The sequence below is a fragment of the Rana temporaria genome, chromosome 1 (genome assembly GCF_905171775.1).
Source record: "Rana temporaria chromosome 1, aRanTem1.1, whole genome shotgun sequence".
Taxonomy (NCBI): domain Eukaryota; kingdom Metazoa; phylum Chordata; class Amphibia; order Anura; family Ranidae; genus Rana; species Rana temporaria.
In genome coordinates, this window is record NC_053489.1 from 519611183 (window position 1) to 519626686 (window position 15504).

The window sequence follows — 15504 nt, forward strand, 5'->3', positions numbered from 1 at the left end:
GGGCACAGTCACAGAGCTCGCTGCAGCGCACCCCCGGTAGGTGGCATATTCAAAGCAACGTACCTGTACGTTTCTTTGCCTGCCTGTGCCATTCTGCCGACGTACGTTAGGCAGTCGGCAAGTGGTTAAAATCATTTATCCTTTTTACATGGAATTTCAAATATTTCTAGCCTATTCCTATACATCTAAACAATCTTGAAGGCGGAGTCAGTGCAAGAATCACTGCTTGCAGGCAGCAAGGTACCATTGGATATTTTGTCCTTAAAAAAACAAAAGTAAACCAAAGGAATGAGCAGAGGAGAAGGTGCAGAGCATACAGAGAATCCAGACAGTTGTAATAACAGATGGTCTGCAGATGAGGAGGACTCAACATGAAAATAGGTTTTTCAAGTGTGCGGATATTGGACTGTCAGAAAGAACTACTGTTTGTATTGCTATTGTAATGTGGATGTTATAAAGCAGGAATAAGCAATTAGCGGACCTCCAGCTGTTGCAAAACTACAAGTCCCATCATGCCTCTGCCTCTGGGTGTCATGCTTATGGCTGTCAGAGTCTTGCTATGCCTCATGGGACTTGTAGTTCTGCAACAGCTGGAGGTCCGCTAATTGCATATCCCTGTTATAAAACTAAAATGTTGTGACCATAGAACTCCTTGAACTTTCAGCTTAGCCCTGAAACGAGGTAGTCTCTCTGGCAGAGATAACCGATTTCATTTTAAATTTTACTAGAACACAATATTCTCTCTCTAGCATCTGACAGAATATTACTATTCCCCTACTAAAGGGCTGTATACCAGTTCCTGGGGATTGAAGCCGACACTATTTAGATCAATGATAAGTGAAGTTACCACTTAATAAACGGTATTGCTTTCACTTCCAATAAAAGTAGAAAACCTCACTGGACAATGCAGACCATTCCCATCAGTGAATTGTTGTGACAAAGGGATCACTTGATCTGAGCCGTTCCCAAGTTATCTAGCAGTCTCGGCAACAATTTTATTTTATTTTTTGAGACAAGGGGAGAAGAGGTTAATGCTAAAAAAAAAAATGTTTTATTCAATAAAGGCAATGTTTAGTTTGCTACTTATAAAAACACAAATTGTCCCTCTTTGTGCCGTAAAACAATATTGTAATTGCATCAATACCCAGGAGACATGCCAACCAAGACCAAAGATGCTCAATCATGTGTCATTGTTTAAAACACAAGAATGGTTCAGGCTTTGTATCTACTGTACTTCAACCATTTGATGCTTTGTAATGGATATCCAATATACCTCATTAAAGACCGTAAGGAAATAAATCACTGTATTGACATATGTCTTCATTAGGACAGTTATCAGTGGCTATGGATTTAACTGGAAACAGTGCCTATTTAGAGGATGATCAGACACAGTAAGAAGACATGCTCTTACTACTTACCAAGAAACTCCCAAATGCAGAATTAAAGATGGCAGCAGCCTGGAAAAAAAAATATATATATAAATGGATTTATACATATAATGTTGTTGCAAAATACACATAAAATAAACTATGAAAAAAAATTATATATATCTCTATCTATCTATCTATCTATCTATAATCTTTTTTACATTGTGAAAGTAAAATATATAAAATGGCCCAACATGCATGGAAGCTGTAAACCCCATGCATAATGATTTCAAGCTATACTGGTAGAAGGGAATCTGTGCTTTACATATGTAAAGCAACTGGTCCACTTTATGAAGACCTCCCCAGCAACAAACTGTATACTTACCGTTCAGCTGCAGAAGAGAAAGTAAAGATTTGTATAAAGCTACAAGTCACAAGAGTGGTAGTGCACAGGGCTATGGACTCCAATATCACAGTGTCGATTAGCTCAGTGTTTTCGCATGGGTGTGTGAGGGGGTGTGTCTGACCAAGTCAGAGTATACTGAACCGAGTGGCCAAACTCTTGTCAGTGCAATAACAACTACTAGAACGAGAAAGTGAAGGTAAGACTATGAACACGGTGGATGCTAGTACAATGTATTTGGCTGTTTTGTGATGTAAGAGGGGGTGGCCATCTCCTCTCACTTCTTGGGTATCCAATCACTCTAGAGTTCCTGTACACAGGTTAGCAATGAATGGGCTCCAAAGTAGACATACATACATACAAGAATATATGGCCGGTTCAGCAGGCACTGACTGTACAACCAGTCTGACTTTTTTTTCCCCCGAATGATCAATGCCACTGACTATAGCCAGCAACACTAATCGTAGTATTCTGCTGCCAGGGAAGGCTCCCCATCAGAAGAATACAATAGCTCAGTAGAAGGGATTTTCCCATCCACATTTAAGGCAAGATTCAAAGGACTTACGACGGCGTATCTCCACGTACGCCGTCGTAAGTCCAAATGTGACCCATCGTATCTATGCACCTGATTCTTAGAATCAGTTACGCATAAATTTGGCCAAGATACGAGCGGCGTAAGTCTCCTACGCCGTCGCATCTTGGGTGCATATTTACGCTGGCCGCAAGGGGCGCTTCCGTAGATTTACGCGTTGAATATCTAAATTAGGTAGATACGCCGATTCACGAACGTACTTGCGCCCGCTATGCCGTTTACGTTAGGCTTACGTGCGGTGTAAAGTTACCCCTGCTATATGAGGCGCAGCCAATGCAAAGTATGGACGTCGGAACAAGCATATCTTTTTACATCGTTATGTAAAATGTCCGCCATTCACAAACCATGTTACAAGCAGTAAAATCAGTGAAAGACATTTCCTCAATAGAGGAGGGGGGAGACGAAGGTCCCTGCTGGACAATATGTACTGTTGTTCTGCCTAAAAGCCTAAAGCTGTTGACCACTGCAGCGCCAAAAGTTCAAAGCCAAAAACAGGACAAGGCATTCCTGCAGTAAAGATTTCTCCAGGATCCAGCTGCATGCAAAATGTGGCGAATACTTCATCAGAGGTATGTGGCATGATTAAAGCCCCGTGCACACGGGCCAAATATTGCCCAAAATCAGATGTTAAAGTAGAAATCTGACTAATTTCACCCGTGTGTACAGGTGATTGATCTGCTTCTGTCAAACAAGCATGCTAGAAAACCAGCAGCTGATCGGCATCCGATCAGTGCACTCCGCCGATGGCTTTGATCGCTGACCAGTGTGTTCTGGCAGGGGTGTGTTCTGTTGAGGGCCAGTCCCCCTGTCAGAACACAATAGGGAGATTGCAATACTATCATTGCATAGTTAGTACAGCGACCTCCTCAGTTTTATTTAGTTCAGTCCGCTGGGTTGAACAAAATAATAATATTTACGATGGGCACCAGGCATTAAACTGGAGGCAAATTTGGTTTTAGCGAAACTTCAGTTTTAAGATGTGAGGAAACAAAGCCACAAACTATGGCGGTGACATTTTTCTGCTGATGTCCCCAACAGATACAGGTTGTAAGGCAGTAACTCAGCTCTATAGGTATACTGAAATAAAACAAACATTCATAAGGTGTCTTTTATGTGCTTTTGAAAAACTGCACCAAAAATTTAGCATGCAGGACTTTTCAAAGTGCAGCACACCTGCAGGATGACTCGTAACACAGGATTTGAAAGGGGTATCGTTTTCATGCTCTTTTGTCGCCCTGGAAAAGTGCAGCAAAAGCGCACCAGCATAAAAAATGACTAATAGTCAAATGACAGAACCTCAGTGGGTAGTAGAGGCTTCGATAATAATAATAATAGATACTTGAATGACAAATGCATAAATTGGCACACGGCGGGGGCCTAAACTCAATAATGGCGAAAATTGGGGTCTTACATACAGCTTGATCGCAGAAACCATAGATACAATACAAGAAATAATATGATGACAAATGCAGGTACTTAAAAGGCACCAAACCACCTTTAACTACACATAGGGGGGTATTTACTAAAGGCAAATCCACTTTGCACTACAAGTGCAAAGTGCACTTGAAATTGCACTGAAAGTGCACTGGGAAGTAGATAGTAGATCCGAGGGGGACATGCAAGGTTATTAAAAAAAAAAACAGCATTTTAGCTTGCACATGATTGAATAAAATCAGCAGAGCTTCCCCTCATTTCAGATCTAGCCCTCAGATTTACAGCAAGTGCACTTTGCACTTGTAGTGCAAAGTGGATTTGCACTTTGTAAATAACCCCCATAGTGAGTAATGAAATTCTTTAAATACATAAATAAAATGTTTATAAAATTTAAATGTTAGAAATAATGGACAATTTTGGATGCAGTAATTTTTTTCCATTTCACGGGTGTGTACAATTTTGAGCCTTGGTATCTATTTACACAACCCCATATTTTATGTAAAACTATGTATTTTATTGTGTGCACTAAAATTCCTTTTAGTGTATTTTTTTCCTGAAAATATAGATTTGATAAACAATTGCACAAAAACCTTGCATCATAATTTGCATCTGCCATCATTGCAGGACTTCTGCTCCAAGTAAATATAGGTTTGGAGGTTTTTATTGTTTTCTAGCAAAAAATGCAGATTTTTTGAAAAAAATGAAAACACTGCTCTGGTAGCGAAGTGGTTATGAAAACAGTCAAAGCTTAGCAATGGTCTAACAACAGTGGAGCGAAATATGCAAATTTGCAAGATAATTAAATAACTCTGCAATTGTTTGGAAATTTTATGTTTTGAATTTATTATAACTACCCTGCAACAAAGCAAAAATTAAGAATGGGATTACAGGGGCTAAATGAAGTAGGCTGTCATTTCTCCTTACAGAAATTAAGTTGCGTTAGTAGAAGTGCACTTTAATAAGAGCACAGCCAGGACATTGACAGATGAGAATGACACCAAGGAGAGAATGTAAGCAGGACAAGCACTGCATGTTACTTTGTTCCAACCTATTTGTCACTGACTATCATGAATGACTGGGGCCTTTCTTAAGGGGCCTATTATTCTCAAATTTAGTTATTATACTGCAGTTATTTGGCCATATATTATGAAGATGATGACAGTTAATAAAAGAAATCTTCAGCAAGCACTCCTTTTACATAAAGTTCAGACCTCGGCTCTCTGCAATTCTTGTGTGTGAATGGGATATTGCAAGAGCTACTGGCTGAAATACACCCGGGCTTTTAAAAAGACTGTTTAAATGCATACAAAAGGATGTAGCCACACTGTGACACAGTAAGATGAAGTTAATAGTTAAATAAAAATAGCCATAAACCAAACGTGTCCATAAAACACAAGCTGATACACCTCTATGTAATGCTGTTTCCCCAAATACAAACTTTCTACATTTTTGCTCGGGTACACACCCGGGTTACACAAACAAGCAATCATAAAAGCACGATTTTCATGCTAAACCTTTATTAAACATTAGTATTTTACCAAATATAAATGTACTTAGACCTGTCACAACAGTTTTTAAAACAAAAATTGTACTATATAAAAAATGATTGACTACTGAAATGCATACAAACTGTGTTTCCCCCAAAAATAAGCCTTGGTCTTGTATGAATTTTGGCAACCAAAAACACACTAGGGCTTATTTTTGGGGTAGGGCTTGCCATGCAATGTGCTTTATTCTCTTCCCCCCTCTTCCTCCCTGCCTGTCAGGAATTCCCAGTGTGACCATAGCAAAAGTGATTGTAAAATCCTAGAATCCTCACGATTACAGAATTATATCATGTAAAAGGATTTGTGTTGCTGTAATATTATTGTAGAAATACCTTTTTATAGCGCCTCTGGGCACTTCCATGGCCTGTCCCAAGCTGTTGAAGAGGAGAGCAGCGGAGATCAGCTGAGCTCCTGCAGAGGGAGGGGGGCCGAGATCCCCAGCTGACACCAGGGAGAAGAGGAGAGCAGTGGAGATCAGCTGAGCGCCTGCAGAGAAAGGGGGGGGGGGCGAGATCCCTGCTGACACCAGGGAGAAGAGGAGAGCAGCGGATATCTGCAGAGTGCCTCTCAGCACTTCCATGGCTCGCCCCGAGCAGTCTTCCCCACTATGAGCACTGCAGGGAGGGGGCTGAGATCTCCCACTGACAGCCAGGAGAAAAGTTCAGTTGTATCGAAGGTATTTGATACAATTATATTACAGAAACACACACCTTTTACATCATATACTACTGTAGGAGAGTGGATTTTAGCATTTACAACCACTTTAAACTAGGGCTTATTTTCGAGTTCGGGCTTATATTGCAGCCCTCCCCGAAAATCACAGTAGGACTTATTTTCAAGGTAGGATTTATTTTCAGGGGAAACACATTAGCAGTCCAAGCTTAAACAGTTTCAAGTCCAATAGAGCAGGCTTGCACATGCAGGCCAGACTTCTGAAATTGTCTTTCAGAGTGACTTTGACAATGCAAGGTTTGAAACAGAAATGGAGCCAAGATTTTTAATTTACCACACTATGAGCACAGGTAGCGAACTAACACATTTTGGCCAAAATACACACTTATACCTTATGACCCAAGTTGCATTGCTGTCATGCTGACCCCAGTTGCTCCATTATCTTCTGAGTCACAGGCCTAGAACAAGCATGAAGATCAGCAAATCAGGGAGAAATTTGAATTTAAGCAATATGCAAACTTGTTCTGGACCAGTCATTTAGAAACTATATGGAGAGGTCAGTAGTAAAATGCTCCACACTGCCTCTGTACAAGTGCTCCCCAAAAGGGAAAATTAACTTAGTAGGGCCAGAGAAGCATTGCAATAAATGTGCAAGTATGAACAGCGCACTTGCATATTATTATGGCAGACATGCCTCTGTTTTCCCTTGTCCAGCACTGACAGCTCTGTGCTCCCCTCGGCACTACCTCTTTACAATCAGTTTATTTTCACTTTCTGTTGGTATGCCAATGCACTATCCCTTCAGTCAGCAGAGGGAGAACTATAGCCATAAAATACTATGGATTCCTATGAAGAACACTGAGGGTCATGGGATTTGGAGTCAAGAAAGCCATATTGTGGAGCTTATTGCACTATAATTCTCAAAAGACACTGGGTTAAGGAGGAACAGTAGAGCTGCTTTTCTGAGACTGTTCAGCTAGTCTCTCTCTTTGCAGAGGGGACCGATGAGAGCACATCTGTTTCATTCTGACCACACTGCTGAGAGGCCTGACCAGCAGGGGCCAAGCTTGAGACCTGGGAGCAGAGACATCCGGGGCAGTGAGCACAGACCTCAGTGTTTGCATCTGCAGGGAGAACATAGCATCCTCTCACATTCTTCTTCCCACCACTAATCACCAGGCATTATGAGAATAGACAGAAAAGGCCCCTTTCTACAGCGAGAGTTCACAGCCGCACCACAGGGACTGGTTTAATTGAAACGGTTGAGTGCACCAACACTTCCCTACAGGTCCCCTCTGTTCCCTGCTCCGTTTTCCTTCATTTATATAGACAGTGCTCATCCAGTCAGTCTAGGCCTAGCATAGCCACCTTAAACACACTTTGGCAGTATAGTCCCTGTTGATGACGTCATAAGTGGCAGGGACACCAGGTAGACCAGGGGTCTCCAAACTATGGCCCTCCAGTTGTTCAGGAACTACAATTCCCATCATGCCTAGTCATGTTTGTGAATGTCAGAGTTTTACAATGTCTCATGGGATGTGTAGTTCCGCAACAGCTGGGGTGTAGTTTGAGGATCCCTGAGGTAGACAGCTTCTTATTTAAGAACCGTCAGACAGCTGAGCTGTCAGATTGCAGGAGCCTTCGTCTGTTGTCAAACTTTTTTTTGACTCAGTGATCAAAAACTACCTCCTGCGTTTTTTACACTACACCTCTTTTTGGGGTGAATATTTTTTATTTCCGACAATTGTTTTGTTTACATTCAACTGTCAGCAGGATTTAGCAGAGTCATCGGTTGTTAAGGATGTGGCTGATGGCTTGCTGGCCCGTTCCTTAGCAACCAGCTATTCTTTAATTTGAATTAGTCGATTAATTTTTGACAAATTTGAATTCCAATTGTTCCAAAAATTAGAAATTCCTTAGAAAACAGATGTACAGGTCAAGAATGGTAGTGGGAGTGTAAAGGTCTGGGGCTGCATGAGTGCTGCCAGTACTGGGGAGCTACGGTTCATCGAGGGAACTATAAATGTCAACATATACTGTGACATACTGAACCAGAGCATGATCCCCCTCCCTTCGGAGACTGGGCCCTATTCCAACATGATAACTAGAGGTGCACTGAAAATTATTGTGCGAAAACTGTGATTTTGGTATTGGCCAAGAAGGAACATAAAAAGCAGATGCCAAAAGTGTGTCGCTCAGCCAAATTGCACAGGCCGCAGTAACAATGTCCCGCCTCATGTGATAGACAGCACACTGAGCCATTGACATTGGGACATTTAATTAGTGTGAAGTGATAACATTGTTACTGCGGCCTGGGTAATTCAAATCCACTCCGTGACACACAGATTGCCGCTCTGATCCGGCCACAGACAGGTTGAATATGACAGGCACTGGTGAGGCTGCTGGGCACAGGTACGCTTCATATGATGGACACTGGTGAGGCTGCTGGGCACAGGTAGGCTGCATGCGACAGGCATTGGTGAGGCTGCATGCCACAGGCACTGGTGAGGCTGTATTGATCTCTTGTATCATATCTGCTAGAGGTGCACCGAATGGAAATTTTGCTAAAACTATTAGCGGTGTGTTAAAGTTTAAGTAAGAGATTGCAGACATGGTACAAGAGATGGTTAGAGACTGAGGACATGATCCAAGAGATGGTTAGAAACGGAGGACATTTTACAAGAGATGGTTAGAGACTGCAGACTGCATTTTTCTTGACCTTTCTTTCCAATAATGGCCAACAATAAATTCATATCAATTTAAATTGATATTAAAAAGTCGAATAGAATACAATTATATATAAAAAATATAATCTATATATTTTTTTTAAACTGGCATTTTTGGTATCGGTTTCGGCCTAGTGTATCATCCTTCATGTTCGGTTTCCATTCGGCGCACCCCTATTGATAACGACCCCAAATACACCTCCAAGATGACCACTGCCTTGCTAAATAAGTTGAGGGTAAAGGATGATGGACTGGCCAAGCATATCTCCAGACCTAAACCCTAAGTTGGAAGAGTGCAAGATCTACAACATCCACCAGCTCCATGATGTCGTCATGGAGGAGTGGAAGAGGACTCCAGTGGCAACCTGTGAAGCTCTGGTAAACTCCATGCCCAAGAGGTTTAAGGCAGTGCTGGAAAATAATGGTGGTCACACAAAATATCGACACATTGGGCCCAATTGAAACATTTTCACGTAGGGGTGTACTCACTTTTATTGCCATCAGTTTAGACATTAATGGCTGTATGTTGAGTAATTTTAAGGGGACAGCAAATTTACACTGTTATAGAAGCTGTACACTCACTACTTTGTAGGAAAGTGTAATTTTTTCTGTTGTCACATAAAAAGATATAATAAAATATTTACAAAAATATGAGGGGTGTACTCACTTTTGTGAGATACTGTGTGTGTGTGTGTGTGTGTGTGTGTGTGTGTTCGTGTGGGTGCGCGCGCGCGCACGTGTGTGTGTGTGTGTGGGGGGGGGTGTGTGTGTATATATATATATATATATATATATATATATATATATATATATATATATATATATATATATATAAAATGTATTTAAATGTTTTTTGACTTTGCCTTTAGTACCACTTTAAAACGAGACCTTCACTTAAAGGTGACAGTACCGCTAATCTGCCTCTCTCCCCACCTTTGTTTGAGAGACGAGAATTAAGGACATTTTGAAACTTACACTCCCATCACTGCTACCCCAACCCCCCTGCGTCCTCCAGGAACACATCAAATGTCCCAGGAGGACAGCAGAAAGTCACAGCCAAGATTGAGGCATCAAGAGCCGAAGACCAGCAAAGTACTGGCCCGTGTGAAGGCAACTCTATAGCTGCTGACCTTTAATGACTGGGAGTTCCTAAATTGAAGGTGTAAAAAGGTAGAAGCAGGCTTACTTACCTTATTTCTCACTACGGCAGGCTCTGGCAAGGTTCTTCCCTCCCTAATGCTCCAGGCTGTGAATGAGCCCTTGAATCGTCAGGTACAATGCAGGGCTATCAACCCTGCATTGTACGTAGAGGAAACAGGCATGCGATGGAGGAAGCATACATGAACGAAAAGTATGTATGTACTACTCCTTACTTTTCTAAACCTACACTTATCAAGCAGTTGACCATTGAAGTGTGGATGGGCCTTGTTGCAAGGATAATATTTTTTTTTCTTTTATCTGCACGATTAGCTGAAATAAAAATATTAAAACAGGAGTATGCCTTTCCTTGCTTATTGTACACTAAAATTGTATGGTTTACACCTGCAATCCCTGAACAGCACTAGAAGGCATTGCCAAAACTGTTACCTACAATAATCTGTACTTCCTTGTGGCATGGAATACAGTTCTCATTTATTTGATTCTTTTGTATTTAGACAGTACATGTGGGGAATGTGCTGATGGAGAAAGTAAAAACAGTGTATTAGTTAGAAGCAGGATAAGTGTCTTTAAAGAGAGGGGTTTTCAGGGATTGTCTAAAGATGGATAGATTAGGGGACAATCGGACAGATTGGGGTAGGGTGTTCCAAAGGATGGGAGAAGCTCTGGAGAAAACCTGGAGGCAAGCATGGGAGGATGTGACAAGGGAGCCAGAGAGCAGGAAATCTTGGGAGGAGCAAAGAGAGCGTTTTAGTTAGTATTTTGAGATTAGGTTATTGATGTAGCTGGGGGCAGAGTTGTGGACGGCTTTGTAAATTATTGTTAGTACTTTGAATTTTATTTGTTGGTTGAGTGGAAGGCAGTGCAAGGATTAATAGAGAGGGGCGGAGGACACTGAACAGTTGGTAAGGTGGATAAGTCTTGCAGCAGCATTCATTATGGACTGAAGGGGGGGATAGTCTACGTAAAGTTAATCCAATGAGGAGTGAGTTGCAGTAGTCAATGCAATAGATAACCAGGAAGTTGATTAAAAGCTTGTGGCGTCATTGGTTAAAAAGGGGTGTATTCTAGAGATGTTGCAGAGGCTAAAGCGACACGATTTGGACAGGGATTGGATGGGGGCCGGAAAGGACAGTTCAGAGTCTAGGGTTACCCCTAGCGCCCTGGCATGTGGGGACTGACTGATAGTCCGCTGGTGCATTAAAAAATAGTCAGAACATGCTGTTTATATTTACTCAGTCTGTTCACTCTCCCTCTCTCCTTGTCTATGTCCCTGCTGCAGCCTAAAATTGCTTAAACCAGCCGCTTCAACATCTAATGAGCATGCTCCAGTTTCAGTTCCCTTCTTATCTGTACAGCCCATTTGACTATAGAGTCACACATGGGGGTCTATACACAGGAATAAATGAAAGCCCCCTAAACCACTCTACACTATGGGGGCCGGATATTACATGTTGATTGATGTAGACATCAACTCCTTGAAAATCTAAGCACATACAAAACGACAGACTCAGGCTGGAGGGGTGTCAAACGAGCTGTGGTTGGCAGAACTTTACCACAGATAGCCCACATCATGTTTTTACACAAAGATTTGAGTTCAAATACATATCTGTATGCCAATTTAAAAAATGTATTTGACAATATATTATTTATGTATTTTAACTACATATTCCAAAGGTTGTGTTTCTTTTTGTTAATATGTTACTGGCAGCAGCAGACAAGGCTAGAATAGAAGCTCCTCCTGTCGATGTTTCCCTGCAGACAGGCTGGGAAAGAGCCAGGTCAAATGACAGCTGTATACCGATCATAAAAAAAAAAAAAAAAAAGTACATTATTATTTTTTTATTAATAAAAGAAATACAGTGCTATGCACATACATAAAGAAAAGGAATTATGTAAAGTAAATTGTTTGTGTTTAATATCATTTTAATATAGATAAAATTATATTGAGAACAGACAAAAAATAAACTGATAAAAGCGGTTTGCAAATACCGTATTTATCGGCGTATAACACGCACCTTCATTTTAAGAGGGAAGTTTCAGGGAAGTATATTTTAAATAAAGAACTTTGAAGCAAAATAAGGGTCAGTGCCCATAACCACTTAAGGATCCCTCACTGTATATATACGTCATCACTTTAAAAGATGGATATCTCGGTAATGGCACAACCGAGATATCCATCTTTCCTGTGAGCAGTCCTCTGCATCGGATTTACCGCGAGATCACCATTATCGGCAGTGGGAGAGGGCCCCCCTCCCGCTGCTCTCCCGCGCCCTCCGCCGCTTACCAGAGCCGTCGGCAGCGGCGGAGGCGATCGGGTCCTGTCTCCTGCTCGGCTACGAGTGAGGGCAAGATGGCCCCCACCCACCTCCATAGCATAGCAGGGCGGAAGAGACGTCAAAACGTCACTTCCGCCCATGCTTCTTAAAAAGGCATATTTTCTAGTTGTCATTTTTTTCAAATGTCATTTTTTTTTATTTTTTTTTGCATTTTGGTCTAAATATGAGATCTGAGGGCTTTTTCTATTACAAGGGATGTTTACATTCCTTGTAATAGGAATAAAAGTGACCCATTTTTTGTGTAAAAATTAATAAAATAAATAAAAATAAATACAAAAACAAAAATATTTTTTTTAAAAGCGCCCCGTCCTGACAAGCTCGTGCGCAGAAGCGAACGCATACGTGAGTAGCGCCTGCATATGAAAACGGTGTTCAAACCACACAAGTGAGGTATCACCGCGATCGTTAGAGCGAGAGCAATAATTCTAGCCCTAGAACTCCTCTGTCACTCAAAAGATGCAACCTATAGAATTTTTTAAACGTTGCCTATGGAGATTTTTAAGGGTAAAATTTTGACGCCATTCCACAAGCGGGCGCAATTTTGAAGCGTGACATGTTGGGTATCATTTTACTCGGCGTAACATTATCCTTTACAATATAAAAAAAAATTGGGCTAACTTTACTGTTATCTTATTTTTTTATTCAAAAAAAGTGAATTTTTTCCCCAAAAAGTGCGCTTGTAAGACCACTGCGCAAATAAGATGTGACAAAAAGTATTGCAATGACCGCCATTTTATTCTCTAGGGTGTTAGAAAAAAAATATATAATGTTTGGGGGTTTTAAGTAATTTTCTAGCAAAAAAAAATGTTTTAATCTTGTAAACACTGAAAAACAGGCAAGGTCTTTAAAGCGGGAGTTCAACCAATTCCTTTTTTTTTTTTTTTTTCCCCTTAGCTTCCTGCTCGTTTTGTCTAGGGGAATTGGCTATTTGTTTTAAAATATGATCCGTACTTACCCGTTATCGAGATGCATCTTCTTCCGTCGCTTCCGGGTATGGGTCTTCGGGAGCGGCCGTTCCTTCTTGATTGACAGTCTTCCGAGAGGCTTCCGACGGTCGCATCCATCGCGTCACTCGTAGCCGAAAGAAGCCGAACGTCGGTGCGGCTCTATACTGCGCCTGCGCACCGACGTTCGGCTTCTTTCGGAAAATCGTGACGCGATGGATGCGACCGTCGGAAGCCTCTCGGAAGACTGTCAATCAAGAAGGAACGCCCAGTCCCGCAGCCCATACCCGGAAGCGACGGAGAGGATGCATCTCGTAAACGGTAAGTACGGATCATATTTTAAAACAATTTGCCGATTCCCCTAGACAAAACGAGCATTAATATAAGGGGAAAATGTGCTCTCTGAGGGTGAACCTCCGCTTTAAGTGGTTAATGAAGCCTGATCAATGCCCATTTGCAGCCTCAAAATTGCCCATCAATGCAGCTTGATCAATGCCCATCCGCAGCGCTCGTCTCACCCACCTCCCCTTTCTCTCCGAGGTAGCCCAAATTGCAGTATCGGCGTATAACACTCACACACTATTTGCAACCGATTTGCAGGGTGAAAAAGTGAGCGTTATACGCCAATAAATACAGTACATTAATCCCTGGTTCACACCAGAGCGAACTAGGGCTTAATGCATTTGCTAACCATTTGCCAAGATTTGCACTGCAGATTTCATTGCAGCTTGTGACTTCATTTAACAGAAGTCTATATACAAGTCACAGTGAAGTTGGTACGAACATAGCGCAAGAATCTTTCATAAATCGCGGCGATATGATCGGTTCCATTGCCGGTGCGACGTCCCCCAAAGTGTGACGGGAGCTTAAAGGATAAGTTCACCTTTGGGAACATGTTCCTAATGCTGCAGCTGATCGCTGGTGCAATGTTTTAAAGGCTTAAAAAAATAAAAAAAATGCAAATTTTTTTAACCTGCAAAAAAAGGTACATTAACTTTTATTTTTTTTAAAAAGTAAAAACTTATCTTAAAGCGGAGGTTTCGACAATTTTTTCTTTAAAAGCCAGCAGCTACAAATACTGCAGCTGCTGGCTTTTAAAAAATGAACACTTACCTGTCCAGCATGCCCGCGATGTCGTCAGCCGAGGACGAGCAATCACTTGTCCCTTGGCTGCACCCGCCGCCATCCTCGGTTAGGGAATCGGCAAGTGAAGCGTCTTGGCTTCACTGCCCGGTTCCCTACTGCGCATGCTTGAGTAGCGCGCCACGCCGTCACTGGTCCCCGCACTCTCCTGGGTGTATTTCCCAGGAGACAGCAGGGGGGGGTTCAGGTAGGGGTGTGTCTGCTGCACGAGTTGTTTCCCGGAAGTGGGTGCACCCCCTCCCCCCTGAAAGGTGCCAAATGTGACACCGGAGAGGGGGAGGGTTCCGAAAAGCGGGAAGCTCCATCTTTGGGTGGAGCTCTGCTTTAAGGCTAGATGATGCAAATAGTAATAAGTGATATTAATGATAAACAAGATCAAGTAAATAAATAATCCTGATAGCAGAAAGTTAGTATATAAAAATCTGCTAGCATGTTTCTGTAGACTTCAGAGCTACTTGAAGCTTGCTGAAACTTGGTAATGCTTGCTAGATGACTGTTTAAAGTCAAAACTGCTTGAAGATTTTCCAAATGCCTTGCAAGAGCGTACTGTATGCACTGCTCTTAGGACTCTTTCACACGGATGTTCCTTTTTTTCTTTCCGTTCAGTTCCTTATTTTTTTTGGGTGAAAAACAGATGCGAATGTCAATCAAACATCCGTTTTCATGTCCGTTTTTCATTTTTTCTATTGCTTTTTCTTCAGTTTCTAATTTTTCATCCTTTTTTTATCTAATCTCCCATGAGACTTTGCTCTTCCCCAGCATGCATTGTGTTTCACATGCAGCTCCCACTGCTGTCAAAGTCACTCAGCCAGCCAATCAGGAGAGGGAGGGGGTGGGGCAGGGCTGGAGCTCCATGTCTGAATGGACACAGGGAGCTGTGACTTGGCTCTTCTGTGCTCCTGGGCCCTCCTTCCTGTCGAGTACCCCTATAGCAAGCTGCTTGCTGTGGGGGCACTCGACAGGAAGGAGGGCCCAGGAGCACAGAAGAGGGACTCTAGCAGAGGAGGATTGGAGCTGCTCTGTGCAAATCAACTACACAGGGCAAGTAAACAAACAGGGCAATAAAAATAACCAACAACAAGACTTTTACTTTCAGTATTATAAGCTCTGGGAATAAGTGAAAACTGTGCTGCACTCCAACCAAACTCCTTTCTGTTAAAACAATATTAATCGGAATAA

General features: G+C 42.0%; 1 protein-coding gene across 1 annotated transcript in view; it reads right to left on the minus strand.

Annotated features, from left to right (window-relative positions):
- SLC10A7 (solute carrier family 10 member 7) overlaps nucleotides 1–15504 on the minus strand; it is a 240268-nt gene that overhangs the window by 142216 nt on the left and 82548 nt on the right. Inside the window, exon 5 of the mRNA XM_040331731.1 lies at nucleotides 1419–1457. Coding sequence (XP_040187665.1) covers nucleotides 1419–1457 — 39 coding nt within the window. The remainder of the gene's footprint in view (nucleotides 1–1418; nucleotides 1458–15504) is intronic.